The following is a 27,792-nucleotide window of genomic DNA, read 5'->3' on the forward strand; positions in this document are numbered from 1 at the left end:
TACCAACTGAATGAAAGAGCCATCTTTTTATAGCTGAGGCATGTGAAACTGGACAACCCCAGTGAACAGAGATAAGCTGAGAAGGAAAATTGTTTGATTTCAGAAAAGACATGGAGTTACCCTCTGGGCTGACCCAAGTTGTCTCAGATGATGAGTGGCTATGGAGGTGACAAAACTTTATTGGCCTGAAAGAAATATAGAGAAAATAAATAAGCTTTGTTTGCTCTTAGTGAAAAAAAAAATGTGTGTGCAGTGAATTTCCTCCTTAAGATTGGAGCGAGTAGCCTGCTGTCAGTTTCCTAAATATATCACCTATAGAGAAGCAAAGACTTCACAGCCATCTTAAGCTCTGCCCCTAAATAATCCTAAATGAAGGGCCCAAGAAATCATACTACCCAATAATGCTTTAATGTAACGCTTGAGGTTTTTTTTTTTTAAACTATCCTTGCATATCTGACCATCCTGGACAGGGTCGCTTCTACTCAAGAATAGTCTTAGCATTAAGCCTCGTCACTTGGTAGGGAACCAAGGCCATCACATCTGAACAGTGAACTTGTTTTTATTTAAGCACTATGAAAACCCATAGGACCCTTCAATATTAGTACCAAGCAGGTTTGTATATGACCTAGCCTTAATAATACAAGAGATTTGCTGGAAAAGTGAAGGTGATATCTTTCATCTGTGTGAGAACTTAAACACTAAAAGAAGATGATTTAATTTCATGTTATCCTTGGACTTTCTTCTCCAAGGTTGTTCAGTGTATTCCAAATAAGTATGGGCAACATTTTAAAGTACATTTTTCTGTTTGAATGTCAGTGACACAAATTGTTTTAGGTGTGCTTGCATTCAAGTCATTGCATCAGCAAGAGACTCTTGCACCCAAGAAACCATTTTTAAATACGAGGAATATCCAGAAACTGTTTTCCACGTTGAAAATTCAGGAAGGAATGGAAATATTGAAAAATATGTTCCTTGTTATTAGAGTGTAAAGTGCTAGAGAGAAGGACTTTAGTAAGAAAATTAAAACCTTTCTTTTTAATTCAGTACTACTAATTAAAGTCATACAGTATCTCAAGTATGTAAATCTAATCAATGACACCACAGATTCCTGGGATTGCTGACCTGGTGAACAAAATAAATTGTACTTTGACTCATATAAAAAGCCAGTAGATTTGGGGATAGTACTATTGCTGATTTAACAACAACACAGGTATACTCCTTTTTGTTGTTGTTGTTAACTTTACAAAATATAGGAAATGGGAATTCAATTGTGTTTACAATTTGAACTCAAATGTATCAGAACAAGGATGAGTTAAATGTCTTTTCTTGAAATACTGTATTTATAGAGTTTGACACAAAGAAAAATAGCTAAGATTCTATAACTCAGAAGAATCAAGAGATACTGCAGTAACACAAAATTGACTTTTAATGTTTGTTTACCAGTTCATTGTATCTTACAGAAAATGAAAACATTTTTGTTTTTTTGTAATACAGATTGGTTCTTCTCCTCAGATTTGTACTCGGTAGGTATTAAATGCCTTGAAATACTGACTTCCTTTTAATCAGGTGGCTTAATGACTTTTGTATTTTTCATTTCTCTCGTTGTACGTCATTGCTGTGCTGGCAGTAGTGAGCTATGATACAGTTAACTTCTCAACACAACTGTGTCAGTTATCCATCGATCATTCTTGATGCATTCTATGCTGAGAATGGATGGGTAATTCCCTTTTCATCCTTCCCTCTTTAGTGGTCAGCTACTTCTTGAGACCACCATATTCTTTGGAGCATTGAAATCAAGAAACCCAGTATGGCTGCCAGCAACCAAATTGGAATCTCCTTTGAGACTACTTCTAATTGCCAAAATAATAAGTGACTATATTATTGCATAAAATAAAACTTTAACAGGTACCGGCCCCCTTTCTATGAGAGAAAGTTTAAATTTACAAATACCATATTTGACTAGAAATTACTGTGATAAAATATGGCAGCAGTCATTAAAAGATGGCTTCCAGTGTTAACATGACTAACTTGTTTTTATTCTTGTACTGTCTTTTATATGAATCATTTCTTTTTGTTTAGGTTTTCCAATGTAGGTGAGTCAGTGAAATGTGCAGATATACTTTGTTCCTTAAATGGACCAAGTGTTAATTATAGACAAAATGATCAAAAGATTTCCTAACCCAGACTCCCATCTCATCCCTCTGATACTCTTGGTACCCAAGTCTGAGGAGCAATTTTCTGAATTAACCAGTGTTGTACCGACTTTCTGTTAGGAATTGTGTTAGGATAACCTTTCTTTTTCAGACATTCTCAGTGAGATATCTTGAGGAATGAAGTAGGAAAATAGACATTTGGTGGAAAATGGCAAAATAAGAACATTAAAAAGAAACTCTTATTCAAGGAGGAGTCCAAAAAGGTATGGGAACTCTGATCCTTTGGGGGAAGTCAGAAGAAGATAAAAATTCTGCCCAGCAGTATTCATTCTTTTAAGACATATATATATATATTTTTTACAAGCATGGAAAAATGGTGTGGAGTCAGTATAGATTTTAATCAGCTAACAGTCACTCCAGAGGTTTTGATCAGCACCAATTCCTGTACTAGTAAGTATTCAAAAGTTAAGAAATGCTACTATGCTTAATATTATAAAGGTAGAGTTCTGCAGCAATAACTGAAAATTATATATCTGCTTCAATAGAAATTTGTTTCCACTTGCAATTCCAATAAGATTCTTGTAACGTGGGTAATAATCACTCAAGTATGGGTTTCCTCCAATGAGCTAACCCCCATATTTGAGGTACTAGAGTCACTATTTTGGAGATAGTCCCTCTTTGAATAATATATTCATCTTCTCCTAGACCATTCAGGTATTTTTAATTTAGAAGTTTGAGTTCTATTTGTATTAGCAGTGTTTGCGTTAAACCTCACAATCTCTTTGGACTTATATTTTTTGTACAATTTGCATATCCAACCTAATGTAAAACTGTGCATGCATACATTCTCATCTTTTAATATGAAAGCATCTGAAAATTTCCAGATATGCTTTTGGTGGAAGAAATGATCTACTTTTATTTATAATGTTCTGCCTAGATAATGTATGCATATAGTTATGATTTCATGGAATTCCAATTGTTCTATACCTTCCACACACATAATTCTACATTTATAGAGTAAATTTATTAGAATTATTACAGAGCTTTGAATGCAACCACAATCAATTCAGGAAACAGATTTATTTACTCATGTTCATGGGAGGAAAATCTACATAAAAACATTCATGAAAGCATACGAGCTATGTCATACTTGGATTATTATACTAAATCCCATTTATTAGAACTCACTGTGAAACAATGGGAAACCATGAAATGTAATTTGAATACAAATATTGGTCCCTGTGGGGTCTCAACAGTCATAAAAATATAGGAAAACCGAGCTTTATTTAAGATTGGAGCTGCTAACAGGGAAAATTATTTTCCTGAAGCTGTTCTTACCCTTTCATTTAAAGCCCTGAAGATTTTAGTGTAAACTCTTTGATGACAGCTTCAGCATTTCATTTAAGCCTAATGATGATCAGCAAGAAAAGTGACATCACTGACCACATTTTCTATATGGAGAAAGGTTTAAAACTACTTTGTTGACTTTTTTCCCCAAACACAGGCACCATTTGGGCTTTCTAGTATATATACAAATAGGAATAATAAGAATTTTCAAAGTTGGGTTCTTATTTCTTGGTTAGACAAGTATAGTAATTCATTCCTTTTATGATTTAAATTTTTGTCATGTCATGTAAATAAAGAAATATTAAATATTTTAAAGTTATTTTTATAGGACAATAACATTTCATAGGCTAACATAAAATCAAGCTGCTAAATTTTACAATTTTTCTGTCCAGCAGTTTATCTATATAACTGCCCTGAGTAGATGCTAAATGCTGCTTAGCAAACGGCCCTTAGAATTTAAATATAACTCAGTAAAGCTACTCAAAAGATAAAACAATTCTTCTCAGGCATGTGTAATTTTAATTAGAAGAAGGTAGGAGTCTCATTGGTTAAATATTACCTGCTTATTTTAGTTTCATACTTCATATAAATGGGATCATTAAGGGGTTTTAACTGTGCTTGTTATTATACATTGGAGTCCATATGAATTTTTTTTTTTTTTTTTTGGTCAAAAAGGCAGGATTTTAAAGAGTAAAATAATTCTGTCTTTTGGAGCTTTGAAATATTTTAGAAAAGTGTAGATTGTTCCCTTGTGAAACTAAGTTTTGTGCAGCCTCTCAGAATCTCAGTTTATGTAAAGAAGCCTGTATTTCAAATCTGTTGCTCTAATCTGTTTATTGTAGTGCATTTCAAAATTGTACAAATGTGTAAAATTTGTGCTTGTGGCAGCTGCTACTCTGAGTAGCTTTACTTTCCTTAATTTAATCCTAGCAATCCTTACGCTATTGCATGCCCCGATCTTGAAAGGATACTTCGTTGGGATGATGTAGCCTAAACGGTTTGGCTCTAAAGCCTCCTTATGTAGTGCTTCCCTTAAAATTATATTAATTTATAATATATATTGAATGATAGCTTTACAAAAACAAATTAATGAATTGGTCTTTATGAAAATGACTTTACAGTAAGTAAAAAAGGGTTATCACAGTTTTGGTAATTTGCATGAGTTCATATTGAAAAAAAAAACCTTTCACATGTTCTTAATGACTTTAAAACTGACGTGCTCTAGGGGCACGCTCAGTTGTATGCTCTGAAGCAGTAGACACCATACAGCTTATGCTTTTTATCTGGGAAACCCACGAAGCGCACCGCAGCCTCAGTAGGACTGCAGCGCCTTCTTGGCCTAGAGATGGGGTAGCGGACACTGCCATCCGCCAACCAGCCTGCATCGCAACGGTCATATCCCAGAAGTTTCCAGGCAGCGAATATCTGGCCCACTTTAGCAATCTGAGCACCATCGTTGAGACAAGCCTGCACCGCTTCGTCGTAGGTCAGCTTGGTGGGGTGGATCAGGTAGTAGAATCGGCCTGCGGAGAAAAGGAGAGAGGGTCAGTGGGCCTGTCTGTGGCTCAGCCCCACAGAGGTGGAAGGAGCCCTAAATGGAAGTGTTTCTCAATGAAGGGATATAGAGCAGTGTCTGTAAAGGTTCTGAAACACAGGATTGTCAGTTAAATGTAGTGCCCCTAGGTTGCTCTCCATTAAATTAGTTTTTTCCTTGCCCCTTAATGTGTGTTCAGACATGGCCCTTTTAGAGCTGTAAAAAAGAAAAGGGAAATGACAGATAGGTCTCTTTTAGCTAATTAGTGGCAAAAAGGGCCCTTCTGTGGCACTAGAGAAGACAGAATTCCATGTTAAAAGCAAGAGCTATTTAAATTCTAGCTGTAGCAAGACTGAAGCCCAGCACAAGTTTCTAGAGAGGCAAAATTTGAATGTGAAAGGATCAAAAAACATTCCTGACAGAAAAGTCCATTTAAAAATAATCAAAAGCCCTCAAGTCCTTTTCATTACAGGTATCAATAAGACATTATTCTTATTCAAAGACTACAGTATGAAAATGCAAAACGTACAGGAAGTCACTTGCCATAAATAATATGGACTCAGAATGTGAACTCAGTCTGTTCACTCACTGGCAAAGAGGATGAAGTTAGTTATTTTTTTCAATTTCCCTCTGTGGGAGCTCTGACACCTAACCATTGCTTGATTTTACAAGAAAGAGCAAGTTAGTCTCAACCACTAATTCAATTGTGTTAATTACTGAGATTCCTTCAATTTGTATCAAATATGCATGAAATGTATAAAATGTGACATCAACTGACTAAAGTGATACCCATCAGTGCAAGATTTTCTCAGACTTTTAGTTTCAGGCAGAATAGAATCAGACTGTCTAACCTGATTACACATTGTAATGTGATACCCTCCTGCCTCTCTTTAAATACAGATTATTGAAGTCTAAATTAATGCTTGCCAGTTCTTTCTAGACTAAGAGGATATGATTTGGAGAAAGGGCAGCCGTCACGGAAACATTAATAAGAGGGTTAGTTCTATCATCTGTAGCTGAGGCCGGCAAACTACAGCGCATGGGTCCAGTGAGGTTTTATTAGAACACAGCCACACCCATCTGTTTAATATTGTTCATGGCGGCTTTTGTGTTATAACATACAAAGCTACATGGAGTAGTTGCAACAGAGACCATATGGCCCACAAAGCCAAAAATATTTACTGTCTGACCCTTTACAGAAAGTTTGTTGATCCCTGATCCCTTGCTGTTTTCGCCAAAGCATGTCACCAGGCACCTGAAATATAAAATAATGGGGCCAGGGCCAGCCTCGTGGGTTTGCGACCTGTACAGTTACACTGGGCCGCACGCGTGATTTAATGCTTTACTGTGTCATCTTAAAATTCTTAATAATTGTTTAACAAGGAGCCCGCATTTTGATTTTGAACTGGGCCCTACATGTTACGTCGCTGGTTCTGGAAGGAGCAAGATAGGGTTGGGAGCTGTGTCGCATTCAATGAGTCAGTCATCAGCACTGATACAACCTGGATCTCTCACTTCCGCTTTCACCTCCAATGTTATTTCTACTTAATTTTCTTGCAAAGGTCTCTTTATCCTGAGCCCTCTCTTTATCAGAGAGATAATGCTCTCTCTTTATCCTAAGCTTTGCTGATCATCTATGAATAAATTGACATTGTAATTTAGAGAAGAAGACCATGACACAGATGCCATCCTTACTTCAGTGGAGAGGTCTCTATCCCATGGAGGGCACCCAGTGGCAGCATCACCTTTGGCAGTAAGAAAAGGACTCCATACAACGTGACAGTTAAACTATTTCATAATAACAGTTGGATGCAATAAAACCAAAGAATCATGGAAATATGTACTTTTGCTTGATGTCTGTGGATTTTAAAAAATTATGACATTTCAGAATTTCTTATATCTGGAGCAACACTTCAAAGCTTTTTTTGTTTTTTTTTAAGTAGATAAGATTAAAAGTTTAATGTCACATCACAGTATGTATTGGTCTCTGGGATAGGAAACAAGGCAGTATGGTTAATATCTTACCATTGAAGTTGGATGTAAAACAGAAGACATCGTATCTGCTTTTATCTTTGTCCCAAAACCCGTAGTTCCTGACTCCGGGCACTGTGTTCTGGCCTCCGCAGGGTTCTCTGGGTTTTGTGATGGGATACTGTACAGACCCATCACTGAGCCAGCCAGCATTGCACCAGTCCAGCCCACCCCTCCAGGCATCGTACAGCTGGTCAAACGAGGCGATCGCAGCATCCTGGTCCAGACAAGCCTGCTGTGCCTCGTGAAAATTGAGATTGTAGCGCCCCAGTCGTGGAAAATAAGGAAATACCACACCTGTCCAAAGGAGGAGGCAAGGAATCGTTAGTGGCACAAATAGTAAGAACTATGAGCAAATCCCACTTGAGTGGGGAAAAACATAATAGAATCTCCATCAGATGAAGAAGCAGTTTTTGTTCCACTTGCAGTGTTTTCTCATGGTCCCATTTCCCTTCAAACAGCCTCTCAGCTCTGAGCATCTCACAGTTAGCTCTTTGGTCCGGTAACTTCAGTGATTTACCTCTTTTGCTAAGAGTTCAGCTCAGTCCTGACAATTCTCCTTTCCGAAACGATTCGTCTGCAGATTATAGTTTCCAAATAGCGCTCCCTGAGAACTTACCTATTGCATATCTAACAACAACACAATTAAGCGGTCTTATTTCATATTAATAAGGTAACATTTTACAGTGAGGCACTTCTGTAAAAAACATCGTGGCTCTCTTATCTGTTTCAACTTTTAGTGTAGTTCTTAATCTTACTTTATTCTGTCCTTGAACAATGCGACTAAAATAAGAGCTTTCATTTTTAAAATGTTTCCATTACTATTTTTCAGTTTCCGTATTCATGTATTGCAAACTGAAACTAAGCTTTTAAAAACATTTTTATTGCAAATAGAAAAAAAAAAAGCTTCCAGAAGCTTGTCCTACAAAATAGACATCTGTCAAAGTTATTGCCAAAGGATTAAATATTTTAGAGGACAAAAACCCTTAGTATATGTAAACACTGTGACTTGGCACTTGACTTTGGGAAGATGCAACAGCTTTCCAAAAGCATTTCTTTCCGTCAGATAATCATGGGAGGTGACTGAGCTGTTTCACAACTTTCTGCACAGTTTCTTTAGAGGATAAGGATTGCATCATAAGAAAGCAAAGTTGCATCATTTGTTGGACTTTATGGAGGACCACTGTATCAAAATGTCTCCCCCATGGTTGCTAAAAGACAATTAATTTCGAGTGATTATTCAAGGCTTTGCCTTGAATTTTTAAATATAATTAAAAATAATTCATATTTTAGTGTGTGGAATGTAAAAAACTGTCTGCTGACGCAGTAATTTGGTGGATTATACCAAACGTGCTATTTTACTGCAGGCCCTATACAAGATGGATGCACAATCCACTAATGGTGTAACCAGTACACAGGAAATGTATTCTTTTAGAAATTGTCCTGGAAGACTCTACAAGAAGAAATTTCAGTAGCCTAAATCGAGTCACATCCACTGAAGGTCTCTCTGCTGGACACGTTTGTCCCTGTAGGGCAGTCCCGCTGGCACCATCCACTAGAGGCAGAGATCCAGGAAGGCTTCCTGATCTCATCCTGCCTTCTCAGGTTCTTGGCTGAAGGATCTGTAAGCTGAATCGGAGCCAAAAGTAAGGAGGAAAAGACTCCCTTCATTGCCTTTGCCCCCTGCAGCAGTGGGCGGAATGGAGGTGGGGAAGGCCTGAAGATGACTCCTTCTAAGAAGGGCTGTGCCCAGCATCCAGCTAAGACTCAGTCAGCACTGGGAAGGGCTGCTTTAGTGCTCCCTGCCCCCTCATGCCTTCCATCCTCTTTCTCAGCAACCCCAGGAATGCCAATGAAAAGGAAAATATTTAATTTATCCAGTAGAGGTTTCCTTGGCAGCTAGACCTTAAGTGAGAGAAAATCTCAAACTATCTAAACCTAAATTCAACCATTTAGGTTGAATTCCATTTCTCAAATAGCTCAAGATGGTAACAGTGGAGAATGCAGACTATTTTAATTTATAATAATTTTAAAGACCTAGACAACCTCTCAGTTTAAATTCACCAGACTGTGTTTGGTGGACTCCCATAGGCATTGTGAAAATTTTTTCTTTAGTAATTTGTCCTTGATTAATGACTGAGTTATGTTTGATTCAGTTCCAAATCCATTGTAATATATTTCTGAGTTCCTTTCAAACTGAACATAATTTCATGCAATCATTGCTCAAAGTCAAAGTGAAACCCTATATTAAAATTTTACTATTTTTCAATTGTAAGAATAAATGATCAACTTATAGTAACTCAGAAGATTTACTTAGCAGATTTTAATTAATGGTTGGTGATGCTGGAAAGAACACATTCCAAGTAAATCAAGGTCAATTTCTGTGTCCCCACCAACATTTTAAAAGTTTCACTGTATTGTACACATTTGGTGCATACATTTCAACAATCAAATGTTTTGTGCAAGTGTGGGCATTTCTGGAACTGCATGTTTGTTAGTATTTTATTTATTTGCTCATTTTACTTTCAGCTAGTTAAGATGTCAACATCTAAGACTATAATTACAGAAACCTTCTTGGCTCTGTGGAAAAAAGTGCAATTCCTACAGCTGAATTATGGAGCAAATGGTGATTGCTTTCATCCGGTATTACAAAAATAAGAAAAGTTAAACTTTCATGGGTGAGAAAGAAGGGTATACGATTATTTTCCAAGTATGGTTATTTTATACTTATGTGTCAAAATATAATCAAAAGCTCTTTTCCATGAAGGGCTGGTATGCATCACTAAAAAGGGGATTAATAAGGAAGATACCTCACATGGAAAAGAATAATATCAAATGATGTGGGTAGTTTAGTCAACTGAAATGTTTTAAAAACACGTTCTTTAAGACTTATAATTGCACAGACCAGTTCATCCTAGTGGTTGGCAAATATCAATTTGTTGGATATATGAAAGGTTTTCATGCCATGGTACATATAAAAGCTTAAGGAAATTTCAGTAACTCCACAAAGTAAATATTTTTAGTAATAAAAAGGTAGAGACCATGCAGAACAATTTTACCTTCTTCAGTGCCTCTCAGAGTACCTTTCAGTGCTATGTACATATCTGAAATTAGCTTTCTATTTCTAAAAGTTCTCAGACTATATTTTTGTGTATTTGGCCCCATTTTCATCAATGGAAGACCAATACAGTGGAAGATTGGAAGCACAAATATGTTTTCATATCATTATCTATATGTTTATTGATTGCGCAAGTGAATTCTGTATTGGGCTACTCATGAATGTCTAGTGACACTCTCCTTGTTATATTCATATAAGGCTTGTTTCTAGCAGTGTGGGTAATTTGGTAGTAATCAGAGGGCTTTACCCTATCCAAGATTCTATATGAAAAAAAATTGTGTTTCCACAGCTAATTCCAACTCATAGGTAGGTCAGTTTTTCAAAAGGGTTTACTTTTTTTTTTAATCAGTATGATTTGAAAAACAGATCTTAAAACACAACTAAGAGCAAGGCATTGCACTCAGTACTCTAGGGTACCTTGAGTTTGTGGAGTGTGGCCTCTTTCTGCAAAGAGTCCATGATTTGATATATATACTATGGATATATAAATTTGAATCCAAGACAGAATAAAATCTTATAAATACAAACCATACAATTTGGGCATCTTGAAGAAGAACGATATTTTTCTAATCGGGAAAATTCTTTGAAGCACATACCATTTAATCTGGTATTAAAGGGCCAATATGATTAAAGGCATTGTACAATTACAGTTGGAAAGGCAGCTTAATTATGATATTCAAAATGATACGCTTCCCTGGTCTTATTTATGCATGTTAGAAGATTGACAAGGAGCTTGAGTGAAACTTGCTGATTGGTAGATGGTCCTCTATAAGGATGTAATTGGTAATGGAAAAAGGTCAGGACCTGGAATAAGAGCTAGTAAATGATAACCACAAGGTATCTCTTGTGCTACATGTGGTTTATCATAGCCTTCAAACTCTTATGTATATAATTGCTGCACCTTGACCATCTACCCCAGACTAGGTGGAAATTGTCAAGTCCCTCACAGTGTCCATCCTCAGGTAGCAATCAAGGTTCCTCAGATCTTATTCTATAATTAAAATGTTGTAATTTTATTTTAAAATGAGTTCTTTTCTCATGTTGAAGTATATATAGATAAAATAATGTCTTGAGATTTTCTTGAAAATTATTCATTGGGGGTGGGAATAAATAAAGCAAGATAAAATAAGATTGGCTATATCATGACATTTTTTGAAGCTGATGATATATAGAGATTCATTTTACTAGTCTTTCTACTTTTCCAAATGTTTGAAATTGGCTATAATAAAAAGTTAAAAATGTTTATCCCACCCTGTTGCCATGACGAGCCTTAAACCAGTCAAGGTGGATGCTGACTGTCTGTGGCATCTGTTATTCACATTTTGGCCTTTGAAGAGTTTCTCCCTCACACCTGTGATGCCCTCTTTCCCGCTTTGTCATGCTCTCTACCCCTTGAAAGAACCAGGTTCACCTTTCATGGTCCAAATCAAATGTCTCTTCCTTTCCACCGCCTTCCATTGCATGCAGGCTTTTTTGTATTTGAAAGTATAAACCCATTGTATCAAACTTTCACTCACCTATAAACTATTTACTGAGCACTGACTTTGTTTTGGCACTTGACTGCCTCAAGTAGATCCTATTTAGCAGGTGAAGACGGACAATTTGCAAATATTTACAAAACAAAATGTGATTAGAATTACAATGGAAATCTGTATACAGTGCTCTGAGAACATCATAGCTGGGGGTGGAAGGGGACGGCTCAGGGCAGAGTTGATCTTTGATCTTTTTTTAAAAAATAAATTTATTTATTTATTTATTTTTGGCTGAGTTGGGTCTTTGTTGTTGCGTGCGGGCTTTCTCTAGTTGTGGCGAGCCGGGGCTACTCTTCGTTGCGGTGCGAGGGCTTCTCATTGCGGTGGCTTCTCTTTTTGCGGAGTACAGGCTCTGAGCGCACAGGCTTCAGTAGTTGCAGTGTATGGGCTCAGTAGTTGTGGCTCGTGGGCTCTAGAGCGCAGGCTCAGTAGTTGTGGCGCACGGGCTTAGTTGCTCCGCGGCATGTGGGATCTTCCCAGACCAGGGCTCGAACCAGTGTCCCCTGCATTGGCAGGCGGATTCTTAACCACTGCGCCACCAGGGAAGTCCCTTTGATCTTATTCTCGAAGGATTATATTTTCTCCAGTTCAGAAATGAATTCATGTATATAATGTTAAATATGGAAATGTCAGTTATTTCAAGGCAGAGCCTCTGGGTAATGACTGCTTCTGCCCTTTTTATAGTACACAAGAAAGATGGAAAAACATTCTCTGCAGTGAGAATGGGCACACCAATTAATGAAGTATGACCAAAGGACAGTCCCTAGGTCATCTCCCAAATAACTTTGGGGCCTTTTAGAATCTTGAGAAAACTTCAGAAGAACTGAGGCTGTCAAACACCACTGCCTCTCTGAAACCTCCATTTCCCGCCCCCCCCCCCCCGCCAACAGAAACTTTCTCCTTCCTGCAAACTCCCAGATCATAGTAGATAAAAGCATAGACTTCATTCAGTGCCCTAGGTATCAAATTCTAGCCCTAGCTCTTACTCCTAGACATGTTACCTTAGAAAAGGAGCTTTCCCTAAGTTTCAGCTGTCAAGGGACATTACTGAAAATGAGCAAAATAAATATGCATATGATTAGAGCAATTTGTTTTACCTACTTACTTTACCAAATTCTACCTTATTTTAAAGTACTTACTTTTGAAAGTATCTTAGAATCTTTAATGGACTGTAAGATTGTTGAATGAAAGGAACCATGATTTGTAATTTTTTTGTTTCTCATGGTACCAAAACAGCACTTGTAAAAGTATTTATCAATTAAATAGGTTTCTTGGACACATTTACTTAGGTCATATACGTATGTGCTATATGGTAGAGAAGTGTTATGAAAGCATGGAAAACATGGAGATTTGGGAGAGTGCAGGGCCTATACAGGCAAAATTACTCTTCTTACAATTTCCCTTCAACACCTCTAATTGTGTCTTAAAGGAAGTCTCAGTTTGACCATAGAGTGTATTATCTTCTAACACGTGTTAAATCTGCTTTTCAAGAAAAGGGAGAGCTGGCTTCATGCTCAAAGCCATCAGCAAGCATGTATCCATTTATAATTAGAAATATCTTATGTTCACTGTACTTATTTTTATGGTTTCCTTCTATTTCTGGCAAGTTATACTGGTTTCTATTTATTTAAAATGTATTTCCAAGTAAGTGTAGGGAGATAATAAATATGGCATGTGAATTACTTAAGTTTAAGAAAAAGTAACTTAACAGATAATACAGTTCAACCTATTATTCATAGATTGGAAGCCAAGGTACAATAAGGATAAGTAACTTGCTCTGGTTACAAAGCATATACTGACAAAGCTGGGGCTACCATAAGCATCTTGATACTACTAGCGTCCAGTGCCTGATGCCTCTTTGATAAAAGAAAGTGACCCTCAATTAATATTTGATGATTGACTGTCTTCTCTAAGCCAATTACTTCTTTCATCCTGAATAATGCCAATGTTCATGAATATGAAAGTGAATCAATAAAAACTCAAAGTATAAGGTGGCATGCAATCAGGAGCCAAGAATTACAACTAAGAGAGACAAGAGAAGGTAACAAAAATGAACTTTACAACATCAAGCAATGTATCAGATACATAAAGCTAATAAATCTGCATGCATGTGATGGCACTCTGTGGGATTCAGAAGGTCACATCTTCAATGAAGTGCTAGTGGGCCAAACATATTTTTCCAAAAGCCACAAATCTGGCCTAGAATGTGAAAGGAGCTTCTAGCAAACACACACCTATAGTTTATATAAGGAAGGAAAGTCTTCTATTAATGCAGCCAAAGTTCATCCTTCCTTGTAAAGAAACACTGAAATTCATGAATAAAGGGTGTCTTGAGATACATGAGAAACTAAGGAGAGGCCTAAAGGGCTTTGGGCAGAGGGGAGACAGGATGGCATGGATACATTTTATTGTTTAGCTTTGTATACATTTTGATCTTTGAACCTACTGAATGTATTACATATTTAAGAAATAAAACTCCCCCCACAAAATGCCTTGACCATTTGGTATTCAGTGTCTAAGAGACTCTGGACCATTAAAAAAAATTACTTCTTTACAAGAATATTTAAATAAATCCAGAGTTTACTTTTTTGTTAAATTAAGTTTTGACAGTTATTTTACAGAATACAATTAAATGTATTTTAGTTAGCAGATGTCCTTCACAAAACTTGCCATTATTTTGAAACTGAGTTAATTTTAGAAGCATAATAAAAAAGCCTCCACTCTGAATTTCTTAATAACTATGTAATGAGATTTAAATTTTGAATGGCATAAGGCAGTTTCTGAATGTTGTTAATTCAGTTCCACTGCATGTTTCTCCTACTTGCAAATAGCTTCAAATTTGCATATAACCATTGTGTGTACATTTCAAATATGAAAGCTGGAATCATAGACAGATTGCAGATTACAAAAGAACAGAAAAACATTCTTTACATGGACTTTTGATTTCTCACATCAGCACTGTGGTAACCATTAGACATTACTTGTCATGAAAAAAAACAATGATTAATTATCATTCCTAAGTTTAACATGATTTATAGATACTTACCTTGTAAATCTAATGCTACCACAGCGGTATCATCTTCTAATCCTTCAATCACCTCGCACTTATATCTCCCATAATCCTCCAGGGTAAGGTCTGTGATCACCAGAGAAGCATCATTATCACTGCCTCCTTTCAGAAACACTCTACCCTGGTAGCCTCCATAGGTTTTCTTGTGGTATCCCATGGAAACAAAAACATCCACTTCCTTGAGGTAATCTGAAGTTAGCTTGGTCCACTTAATTCGGATTTTGTGGGTTCCTGAGCCAAGTGCTGTAGGGTCTCGGTAAAATTTACATGGCAGTGTAACATTGCCACCTCTGTGTGAGAACACCTTGGCTTGTTCTGCTTCCACGACTAGACGGGGACCATTTTCTGCTATAATTGAAAAGAGAGAAAAAAAGGAAAGAACCATTAATATGCTTTTAGACTTTTTTATAATATGAAATATACTACCTACACAGGGTATCTGACAAAGAGTAGCACTGGCGATAAGCTTCTCTGCATTGTTGAGCAGAGATCTCCTTTGAACCACATAGAAAGGTACCTTTAGTAACTAGAGGGCATCTACAAGGTAGTCATGTCTTTTAAGCCACTGAAAAAAGGAAGGATGTGCATTATAATCAATGAGAAATATTGGCTATAATACTCTATAGTCATCTGAAGTTTGAAGATGTCATCGTAAATTCTATTTATTTTTCTTCTACAGTTAAATATCAAAAACGTAGAAACAAGACCAAGAGAAGTGACAGGGAACCATAACTATTTCATCAATATAAACCCAAAACGTTCAAGCTAGGTAAATTGATCTCTCCCCAGCTGAGCTTTCTAATAGGATAAGTCTGTATTATATTTCTAGGAAAAGTATACGGCAACATGATTAACTTTCATTGTACTGTTCTGGCCAAAGAATTAGATTGTCCTTCCACCTCTGGCTTCAATTCAAATATACACCTGCGATATGCCGTTCTGGAGCATTTCAAGCAACATGTATGTATTATTTTCACACAAAGGCCAGACATCAGAAAGGCATTTTTAATGAGTGCTTTTTAAAAAACTCCAGATTTTGAAATATATTCCTCAAACCTTGGATGTTAAAAATGTATCCAAAGTTATATTTATTTTCTAATTAACCAGATAATTATGTTTCTTTATTCCCTTAAATCTCCTTCTACCCCCCCCACCCCCCGCTGCCCCTGCTTTCTGCTGTATCTTGGTTAACAGAATCCTCTTGCTTTGCTTCTGCCTTGCCATGCCTTGCCCTTTCGCTTCCCTCCTCCCTCCTCCAAGGACTTTATTGCCTTCCTGGGAGCCCCATGATATTCCTAGCCTGCCAAGTTAGCACGGCCGCCGGCCTCTGGAGAGCCCGCTGTTATTTTCAGATCTTGGCTTTCTCTGGGGTTTCCCCTGGTTCGCTCATTGCGCTTTTGACCTTGACAAGGTCTCTTGAGGATGTGCAAGCTTTGAAAATGAGAAAGCGATATAAGAATTCCTGGACACACATACCTCATCCACACACAGCTTTCAAAGGCTGCCAAAGCTGTCTTTCAAGCAGCCCTTCCTGCTTTAGGCTGGAGCTTCTGAATAAACCTTGGTCACGAATCATTAGCGATAGTACACAGGTCATCAGGGGAGTAGCCAGTCATCTCCAGACAGACCTCAAAACTTAGTTATTTAATGGCATACGTAGGATTCAGATTTTAAAATAAAGCGTCCAAGAATAGACAATGGTTATATTTTTATCATAGAGCAATCAAAATTCATATTAAAAAATGAACATATTTATGTCAGTCCCAGTCCTCAGAAACTGAACAGCTTAACCACTTTTAAAGCCACCAGTGCCCCTACTTTGAATAGATCATAAAATGAGAGGATAATGGGTTAATTAAAATGAATCACAAATCCAGCTCATTAAGCATTTCCTTTAGATTCTCTTCTTTATCTTCTTATTTAGGCCCATAGAATCATAAGACATAAAAGGTAAATGTATCCAACTCTACCCTATGTATAATAGTCCCCCTGCAATATCCCCAGGGACTGCATCCATGTTCTTCCTAAATATTTCTAGTATCTTCTTTCTGGGAGGAGGAAAAGGTGCTGTTTAATAACTCTGCTCAGCAATGCCTGAGGCCCTAGGGAACATGGATCTACCCACTACCTTGGGAGGACGCCTGAAGCTGGGCCTTCCCATGCTGGGACTTGAGTTTAGACAAGACATGAGGCCTTCAAAAAGTTGCAGTTTCATTATTCTCTCAAGCTTTTTACTTTAAAGTCAAAACTAATGCCCAAATGCAGTGGGCTAAAGGGGCGTTATGGTAGTTAGGAACATGGGCTTTGATGTGTTAGAGACCTTGTTCTAACCTCACCTCTTCAATTTGCTAGCTCTGAATCCTTGAGCAAGGTGTGCAAGCCCTAAGCCCCAATTTCCTTACGTGTGAATTAGGGAGAGTAATATCTACTATGTATAGTTGACCTGATAGGCACATAAAGCACTTAAAATAATGGCTGGCCCAAACTGTTCCTACTGCATAGTTTTTCCCCTGTATTTCTCCTATATGATACTGCCTAATATTGAGCATAATTTTGACATATATTAACCTTCCATGGTTCCACTTACAAAGTTTTTAACCATGTGGAGTAAAATAATACATACAATGCCACCTGTGTTATATAGGAAACTTGGACATTATTGTGTGGTTTAGCATAATCATAAGGTATTCCAGAATGAATACAAGGCCTGAGTGTTTTATAAATTAAAGAGTTAAAGCACAGATCAAAAGTCTTGTACAAGAGACTGAAACTTCTAATTTTTTTCTGAGGTTAACTGTAAATCATCTTGTAGTATTTTAGAAGTATAAGCTTCTGATTTTTTTTTAGGTACTATTTACTTATACTCTAGCATTCTGCGTAGATGATGACTTACGTGGTATAATGTTGAGAACTAAGCAGACACCAAAAATCCATTGGCTTCCCACAAAATAATTTTTCTAACAAGCCTGCTAGAATGTATAAATTTCCACCATTCTTATTTTTGGGGCAACTGGGGTGTTGAGGTAGTAGATGCCACGAGGCCCTGGCTGAAATTCAAAGAACCCTAAGAAAGTTGTGTAATGTGCAACACTTTGAGTGACTGAGGGCCATTAACGTTCATTAACCTAAATCCCCAACATGGCCTTTAGAACAATGTGTTTTATTAGTTTGCTTGCTTTTAGAAGCTCAACACTGCAGATTATACAGCATTGAGCATTGCTGGCGGGCGTGGCCTGTTGCAGAGCAGGTAAGATGTAGGAAAGAGCACTGGCCAGTGAGTCAGGAGCCCTGGGTTCTGTTGCAGGCTCTAGCAGGGCTTAGCTGTTTGAGTGACAGGTCTACATCATGAGAACATTGAGCTTAAGATTCGTATCTGGCTCCCTATGGCAGGTTGTCATGATAGGGATCAGCCAGGAAACGCACTAAGAGGGAGAGGGTAGAGGGCGGGAACAAAGGGAGCCTATAATGCTGATGGCAAACTTTGCACAGTCTTGTCTAGAGTAATCTGATCATTGGGTTAAAAATGTGGATTGGTTTGAAATTCATGTTTAACTCAAAACTGTTCAATCAACAGGGCAGTTGTAAAGCAAATCAAATGCAAAAGATAAAAATAAACCTTGATCATCAGAATGAGTATTGCTTATCCTTTTTTTTTTTTTTTTTTTAAATATTAACTAGAGAAAACCAAGCAGCACACATGTGCTCATTTTAGGGGGACTGAATTTTTTAAAAGTTCAATCTGTAAGTTACAGGAATTTCATATTTTTATTAGTGAGTGTCAGTGACAGTGACGAAGGATTTGATGCACTTCAAAGACCACAGTTGTCTCCAGGGGAAACAGCAGGGCTTCATTATTATTTTACAGTCTGCTGTGAAATCCAGAGGACATCATTCAGTTTCACCAAATTATGAAAGCAATGGCATGACCGAAAAACTGATCTTTGTATCACTCTGTAATTTAGATGAAATCTTTTAAACAATAGGACAAAAACAATTAGTTGCAGAAAAACAATTTAGAAATATGGTATTGGACTATTAAATATTGCTCTTAGTTCTATTAAAAGTTTAAACATTTGGGGGGGGCAGTTCATTGCCAAAGAAATAGAGGTAACAGAAAGAAAAAAAAAAAGGTGTTATGGGTCAAAGTTTGTCTTTTAAAAATAAATAACTTTTTGGATTGTATAAAATAACCAGTCTTGGTGTTGGTTACTTTCTCACTGGTGTATAATGAAGGAGCCTCCAGACTTTTGGATTTCCTAGACCAATAAAATGTAAAAAGAACCCAAACAAACAAAACTGAGGAATATATTTAAGATGGCTAAACAAAGACAAAAAAATACTCCCCTCCCAAGAAAAAATTCTACCAACATCATTTGATGGTTCCTTATTTTTGCGGCATTTGTTATCACTTTGGTGGGTTGAGATGTGTAAGACTAGCACTTTGGAAGCTGTTACTTCCTTTAGGGTAGCCAACCTGCTGGATGATGAGCAACCAGGATGGTTTTGTATCCTTATCGTTGTGCTTACCACAGTCTACTGAAAACAGTCACTCCGTCTCCCTAGTCCACGTCTTGTTATATTGTTCCTCCAGCATCAAAATAGTGCCTGGCCTGTGATAAGTGTCTGTGACTGAAATAGACTAATGCCTCCCAGAGGCTGTGCTCAGCTATGGCAGTGGACATAGACCCCTGCCCTTGCTTTATACCATATTGCTCTTAAATGAAAACACTTTATAAAAACAGATAAAGATACATATTAAAGACACAATATTTAAAAAGAATACATAATTTAGACATGTCTCTCATCTTACACATGACGTTTGAGTAGGATACATAATTTAGGAAAAAATTATCTTACTCATTAATCTTTAACTGTTTATAATTACAGTCAGCCCTCCATATCTGTGTGTGCCTCATTTGGGATTCAACCAGTCAGAGATGGAAAATATTTGAAAACGAAATTCCAGACAGCAAAACTTCAATTTGCTGCTTGCCTAAGTATTTACATAGCATTTACATTGTATTTACAGCTATTTACATAGCAACATTTACATTGTTTTAGGTATTATAAGGGATGATGCCTGTAGGTTAGGTGCAAATACTGCAACATTTTATACAGGGGACTTGAGCATCTGAGGATTCTGGTATTGGAGTTGGGTCTTGGAACGAACCCCCAGTGGACATTGAGGGACGACTGTATTTTGTTTCCTTCCGACTGGAGTAAATCCCATTGTTCCCGATGTTGCTCACTGGGAGCCAGAAGCTCCCATCAGTGAGCGGTCTTGATTCCGCTGTGTCTTGTCAGCTTTGCATCAGAGACGTTTACAAGGGCCCTCCCCACTGCCCCTCCCTCTCTGCATCTAGTCTTTACTATTCTTTCAGAGGGCTTTTCATTTATCAGAGACAGAGCTTTAGTTTCTTGCCCAGCTGTTTCTCAATGTAAGGACTCTGAGTCTCTCCTCTATGACTCAGCACTTCAGGAAGGGTGACCTGAAGAGGGCAGGAAAGAAGCTTTAAGGAGGATCCATGTCTGCCCTCTGCCCTCTGCTACTTGACTTGGGTTTGAAATCCTGTTGTATTTATCCCTGGCCCATCTTTGCTTTCACCTGGAGTTCAAACGCTGACCTGAAGACATATAAGAATGTGTGTGCTTCTTACCATTTGTGTAACTTGGAAAGAAATATGTATACTTACATAAACTATATCTGAAGGAATCCCTAGAAACCCATGAAACTAATAACCATGGTAGCCTGTGGAAAGAAAAGGTAGATGTCTGGGTCGAGAGCTCCTGGGATATTTTCACTGTGTACACTCCCATATTTAAAAATTTTTGAACCGTGTGCACGTATCACCTGCGCATGCACTAAGCAGAAATGGAATAAAAATATAAAAAATGGTTGACAAAAATTAACAGAAAACTTAATTGACAAAGATAAACAAAAAACTTTCCCTAAAGTGTCTCTAGAAATACACACAAGAAGCTGGTAGCCAGAATTGCAGTATATTGTTATAATTGCAAGATTATATTTTTGTAGAAGACCTATGGTTCTGTTAATAATAATGTTGTATTTAAACAGGTCTTCAAAACGTGGACATTTTACCTCGTTTTTTCAATTCCTTTAAGACACCACTGACAAAGGTACTGACCGTCTTCTAGTTTTGACTGTAAAGGAAAAGTCCAAAGCTGAAAATAAGGTGAGTGAAGATTGCTCTTTGCTGTAGAGTGATGACTGCTGTTTCTCACCCTCCGCGACCCTGTCTTTTGGCCTCACAGGCTACAGGAACATACTCCTCCCAACACCCCTCCAGCCTCTGCCGGGGCCTACCTGCTCTCTAAGCACTGTATAGTCATTGTGCCCTGCTAGTTCCTATCAATCTGCAGCTGAACCACATTACCTAGAATTGTGTTTTCAGTTTTCTTAAATGGGTATGTGACCTGCATTATCTGATGTGCTGTGCTGTGGAGCATTCCCTTAGGTATTGACCACATCTGTCTTCCTTCCTGTATGGTCAGACCACTCAAGATGGCTGTTCTCTTGCTTTCTGTACATCCCCTGCTCGACCAGTGCCTGCTTCACCTACTCCCTACTCTCATGACTGACCTTCCTACACAGTTGCCCCAGGCCCCAGCTAATGATTATTCTAGCTTTAGATCAGGAAGTCTCCACCATGATAGCTTCTCAAAGGGGAGGTGAGGGGTGGGCTCCTCTTCTGGTTTCCCTGGTAACTGATGAACCAACCTGACATCAATTCCCCCTATAAATGGTAGCCTCCCCTCCCCCTGGGGAGCTAAGACTGCAGCCAGGTCCTGCCTGCCCTCTGCCACACACAGTGGGGTGTCGCTCCAGGACCTTGCTTCAGACGTGTAAGCTCCCCAATCCATTAAACTGTTGATGTCTCTGTTGCTGACTCTGGGCTCTTTCTTCAGTCTTGAAGCTGGGCAAGCACAGGGCTTGTAGGCCTGTGGGGTGCAGCCCAACACTTGCCTTAGAGCTAAATCGATCCTGTGATGGGAGACAGCCCAACACCAACATATAGTGTTGTTTCGGGTGATGTTGATCATGAATGTGTACCATGTTATTATATCCAAGTTTCATAGTAAAAAATAAGGATAAGTGCTATCACTATTTTAGAGCCTGAAGGTTTTTTCAGGGACAGTAGAAATTTTTCTCCCCAAAGGATACTTTAGACAGATCTTTGCCATATAAAAGGTGAGCTTCTTTGCTGGAAATGGGCATCAAGAGCCTCCAAGTAGTTCTAGGGGAACTACTATTGAACATAGTTCAAAAATCTGTGTTCTGAGATGTAAACCTGAAACTGGGTTACTATCTTGAAAAATATTGTCTCTTTTTAATTCCTTTTTCTTCATCTTTTTCAACCAGGAAGAAGTAATGTGTGAGGAGGGTGTTTAGCTCTGTTCTACTAAATTCTTTGTGGCTTTTGTCTTTCCACATTCATTATTGTTTCATCTATTTTCTCAGCAGCTGTAGTTTATTGGTTAAGCATATGGACTGTGCCTCTTACTTGGTGTCACCTAACCTTTATGTGCTCAGTTTTCTCATCAGTAAAATGGAGTTAAGCCACCTTCCTTGCAGGGTTCTTGTGAGGGTTAAAGGAGGTGATACGCTGAGAGCTTAGCCTAGTGCCTGGTACCCTGAGTGCCCAGTAAATGTTGGCTGTTACTAACAAACATTTCCTGAGTGTCCAAAGTGTGCCAGGTATGCAAACCAGCTTCTTCTTCTTTCCTATGCTCTTTCAGAAGACAGTTCCTAGAAAGTACTGATTCCTGAAAACTCGCATCTCATCAACTAATGATGATTCTCCTAATCTAGTGGTTCTTAATAGAACAGGAGCTCATTTCAGGACCACCACCTTAAAGCCTTTTCAAAAAAAACCCTGTATCTAATCCAGCTTCTTCCTGCTTCCTCCTCAGTTTCCTTGGGGGTTCCAGAAAGTCTTCATTTGGGGGTAGAGGTGGAAAGTGTGTCCTGGTAGCTGTGCCCCCCACCTTGCTCCTTGAACTGCTCTTCAGAATCACTACGGTGGCCTGAGGAAAAGTTTCTCCAAGGCTTGAGACCAAATCTTTTTTTCATAGTGATTTGATTTCTTCTGGAACATAATTATATCAATTGAATGGAATAAAATGGGAGCCGTTTGTACCCACTGCTTCACTCAGAAGTTTTTCAGAGAAGGCTTAGATGGAGGCTGTATGTTTCCTGGTGGGTCAGGAGCAGAGCAATCAGCCTGCCTGAGTTTGAATCTCAGCTTTACCACTCAACAGCCATACGACCTGGGGCAAGCTACAGACCCTGTCTCAGCTTCAGTGAGGATAACCACCTTTATACAGTGTGGTGGTGAGGGCTAAATGAGATGACCTAGGTAATGAAGTTTCTATTGTGTATCACACATAGTAAGTGGTTTTAAATGTTAATATTAATTTATCAGTATTATTGCCATTGGTAAGTCCAATATAACTGGTCCCAAAACTTGAGACAGTCATACTAGCTTTGTCAACTTGGAGTTGTCTGCTCTTGCTAATAATTTTCAGAATTTAAATTTATGCATGTTATCGAAGATTTATGGGTAAAGAAGTAGCATTTGATTTCTATTATTTTAGCCTTAGGAAAAAAATAGAGTTATCACAGATATAGAGAAATTAAGGAATACATTATAAGAAAATAAAATTTGAATGTTTCACTAATATAGTAAATGACAATCTTTGAAGAATCATACTTTCCAGGACTGTAGTGCAGACTTCTTTCAAAGGGTGTGGGGAAACTGAAACATTAGCATGAGTCATTCTTCTTCATTAGGCTGTAACTAACCACACACGCCCTAATTATTGGAAATGTGTTTTTATGTGGTAAAGGGCTCAAATCTACTTGCCTCTGCTCAGACTATTTCCACTTTGTGGTAAAACGTAAGCTCAAGTTATCCATAATTTGCAGAAAGGACACTGTTGGTTTTATACCTTGGTATGGTTAGGGTCTTCACTTAGTGTGAAAGATATCAAGATAGTACTATCCAGAGTCAGTTCTGGAGGCAAAAGGGAACTTTTGATTCTTAATCAACAGTCATGAATTGATAGCCTATAATGTGTCAAGTATTAAAAGTTTAGTGCTGAAACAAAACGAAAGGTAAGTCGAACAAAGGCTGAGGGAGAATGAGGGGAGCACCATGGTCCTGAGAACACAAGGAGTGAAAGGCACCGCACCATCGCTGGGTGCGCGCACTCCCTGCTAACGGGGAGCAGGTGCTCCTTCCCACTGATGTTGTCCGATGGGAATGCAGGCTGAAAAGCAGCAGGTCTTTGGATTTTTCAACAGATGCTAGAAATACACTTTTTTTTTTTTTTTTTTTTGGCTGCGCCTCGTGGCCTGTGGGATCCCACTTCCCCGACCAGGGATCAAACCCCTGCCCTTACGCTCTTGGCAGTGAAAGCGCAGAGTCCTAACCACTGGACCACCAGGGAATTCCCTAGAAATGCACATTTTAATGTGACTATCTCCTATTTTTAAACACTTGCAATTAATTTAGATTTTTAAAAAAAGTTACCTGGGGAAAAAAATTACCACTTATCAGTGATCAGGATTTAGACTCTGGGAAGTGAACATGTGACCTTTGTATCCTCCTTTATCCCACCTGTTGATGCTGAGGGTTTCCAAATTTCAGACCAGGGCGATCTCCTTGTCTCTCCTTGCATTTCCTCCTTCTCCAGGCGATCTCATCTAGTCCCATGGCTATAAATATTTATGTGCTGGTGATTCCAAAACTTTCTAGCAGTGTACTTTTTCCTGAGCTCCGAACTAGTAAATCCAACGACCTGCTGGTCATATATTGGATGCCAAACAAATAACTTGAGTCCTCCTCTCCTGCCCAGACTTGTTCTTCTCCCAGTCTTCCTCAATTCATTGTATGCCTCCATCATCCATCCATTTATTCAAGCCAGAATCTAGCAGGTGTGTTTGATATGCCCCTTTCCCTTAATCCCTACGTCTAGTCTATCAGCAAGTGCTGCCATCTCTACCTCATTTTTTTTTTTGTTTTTCCAGATTGGTTCATCTCCATCCATCTCCACTGCTACCATCGTGGTCCACACCACTATGATTTCTCACCTAAACTACCTCCAGACCCTCCTAAAGGTCTCCTCACTTTTACTCTTGACCCACCATAATCCAGTAGTCACCTGGTCTTTTGTACATGTAAATCATATTACATCACCCCTTGCTCAAAACCTTTTAGCCATTTTCAAGCACTTTTAGAATAAAATCTGAACTCTATACTCTGAACCAAATAAAAAGTACAATGGTCTCACTCATGCCTCCTCTTCCAGTCTCATCTTAAACCACACCCTCTCCACTGCCAGGCTGTAGTCCCTTTACCTTCTTTCTGGTTTGAAAATACCATGTTTATTCCCATCTCAGAGAATTTGCACTTCCCATTCTTTCTACCTGGAATGCTCTGTCCCTGGCTTTTGATGTGACTGGCTTCTGCTTACTATTCAGAGCTCAGCCTACAGAGCCCTTCCTAATGCCCCTCTATGGGGTTCATCCTACAGCCCCCTAGGGGCTCTCTCACAAGATTTTCCCCCTTAAAACACTTTTATATTTATTGTTTATATGTTCATTTGTTTTTATTTATTCAATTACATATGCAAGCCAAATAAATAGTTATAAGAAAAGAGGCCAAAGCTAGGTTTTGGAGCACACTTTGATTTTAATATATTATGGGTAGCCTATAAATAACTGTTATATTATACATCTTTTAAAATAAGATATTCCTTTTACATGGAAACATCTCTATGAAGTATTAACCTCCAATCAGCTTTTCAGTATTTTAAGCTAATTAAGACCCTTCGTTAATGATTGTGTGATAAAAAACAAGGCAAAGTGAGGACATAAAATAATCATATGTAGATTATGGAGATTTAAAACCTTTCAGTATAATTTATGACACTTTTCAAGAGAAAATAAGAATTGTTCATAACCCACATTATTCTAGGGAAGAAAACTTTAGAATGTTCCTCTCTATTCTTGAAAAAAGCAAAAAACAGAAAAGGAAAAAACCCTTGTGTGAGTGTTCATTATTTTTTACTAGCAATATTATTGGTCACAGATAATCATAAATCCATTGTGAAAAAATGTAGCCATATAACTAAGAAAAGAGAAAGTATATGTAATACATACTGTAGTTTATAAGGAAACCTGTCTTTAACTTACATGCCTTTCACCTGTTTGATCTGCGCCTTCCCTACCATTCAGTAACTCTGAGCCAAATGGACAAACGTCATTTCCAATGCTTTCCAGGAACAAGGCAGAGCAAGGAAGCAAACAAACACCACTTCAAATAGAATCCTCTAGAAGTGGAAATCTCCTCACTTCAAGGATATGTTTTCAGTGGTGTTTCTATTTTAAATTTACGATCTCTCTTTAGAAACAAGAAACGACTCTCCCTTCTTTCCACCCCCTTCACCTAATCTGAACCCTTGACTGTAGTAAATGCTCCCTGTTCTAACTTGCTTTGTTAATTTTGTACTTGATGGACTATGGTCTTTCTGTGTTTTTATCCTTAATGTCCTTGTCTTGTTTGAGTGGACAGTGTGTGGAAAAGGTAGGTAGAATTCTTGTTTAACATAATATTCTTTAGTACCTTTTACAGCATAATCCTTGAGTATGTAAAAACATACTACTCAGAGCTTATACATGTGGTAATTAGTTACTGAGTAAGCACTCAAGTCAAGCAACCAACGTGTTTAATTAAAACAAGATTAAAATGGCTCCAATTTGTACTGACTACTTGATAATCATTTTTGAGAACACATGTATTTAGTGCTGCTACTACATTGTAGCAATACAAAATACACAAAATGTTTTTGAAGTGATTTGTATAGAACTTTTAGATTTCTTATGCTTTCAGTGTCTTCATTTTGAAATAAAAATATTTCTGTAACAGAGATCCCCTCCCACCCCCTGGATATTTTCACTTTGATACCTCCTAATTAAATATTTTAACTTAGCACTTTGGTAGATTTTTGTACTCCAAAATACATTCCTAAAAGAGTAGTTTCCATTTTCCATTTAAAATAAAGAGCCAAAGCAATAAAGAAATCTAACTATTCTTTCTTGGTAGCTGGGAAAGTCAGAGAAATATAGCATGTTGAAATTACTTTAACATTAAGCCATTCAGCTATAGGTCAGTGCTTTAGCTGAGTCAACACTGGTTCCAGCAAAGCTGCAACCAAAGAAAAAGGCTTCTCTATTTAATGGATTTTTCTGGGGGGAAAAAAAAAAGCTTTGGGAAAGTTTCCAAACAGTCATTGGCTTCCTGCATAATTTGCCAATTTCAGCACTCAGGATGGAACAGAGAAAGCAATGGCTGTTAGTGTGAATTTGTTGCTACCTGAAAATATTATTAAATATAGGTTTTTATACCTGGAAATATTCTAAAATTCATTGTTTTAATAGATGTATTATAGAATAACATAGAATTCAGCATTTTAGGCTACTCAACAACAAGTTTAGAAATATTCTTAAGGTGTATTTTATGGGTTTAAAAAGTGAGTATGAATACAAAATTCTAAATAGTAGGATATTTTTGTTTGGTAACTATTCTTTTCTTCATATTTCCACCTCTCTATAACACTTATTTTATTGTTTCTTGTCATCTTTGTTGCCCCGATAATATTGTCATTAAGCTCATTGAGGAGATGGTTTGTTCTTCCATAGAGAATAACTCAGTATTTTGCACAAAGAAGGCCAATGTTTAGCAAATGCCCGAATGAGTAGATTATTTTAAAAGGACACACAAATGCAAAGAAGACTGGGCAATGGGCTAGCAAATGCAAAGTTGCATTTCATTCCTTGCTTTTTCTATTTATAACCGTTGTGTATGTGTGTATAAATGTATAAACTATATGTGTGTGTGTATCTAGTGTACCAACTATATAGTTGAGGAAAATTATTGCCATGCTTGACTTATACCTATAATTTAGAGAAACTGCTTTATTGA

The 27,792-nt window shown here is 37.8% G+C and overlaps 1 protein-coding gene across 1 annotated transcript in view; it reads right to left on the minus strand.

Moving 5' to 3' along the window:
• Positions 1 to 4,733: 4,733 nt before the first annotated feature.
• HAPLN1 (hyaluronan and proteoglycan link protein 1) overlaps positions 4,734 to 27,792 on the minus strand; it is a 68,258-nt gene continuing 45,199 nt past the window's right edge. Inside the window, exons 3-5 of the mRNA XM_061187977.1 lie at positions 14,762 to 15,133; positions 7,060 to 7,362; positions 4,734 to 5,023 (exon numbers count right to left, since the gene is read on the minus strand). Of these exons, the coding sequence (XP_061043960.1) occupies positions 4,734 to 5,023; positions 7,060 to 7,362; positions 14,762 to 15,133 (965 nt within the window). The remainder of the gene's footprint in view (positions 5,024 to 7,059; positions 7,363 to 14,761; positions 15,134 to 27,792) is intronic.

The sequence above is a fragment of the Eubalaena glacialis genome, chromosome 4 (assembly GCF_028564815.1).
Source record: "Eubalaena glacialis isolate mEubGla1 chromosome 4, mEubGla1.1.hap2.+ XY, whole genome shotgun sequence".
NCBI classification, from domain to species: Eukaryota; Metazoa; Chordata; class Mammalia; order Artiodactyla; family Balaenidae; genus Eubalaena; species Eubalaena glacialis.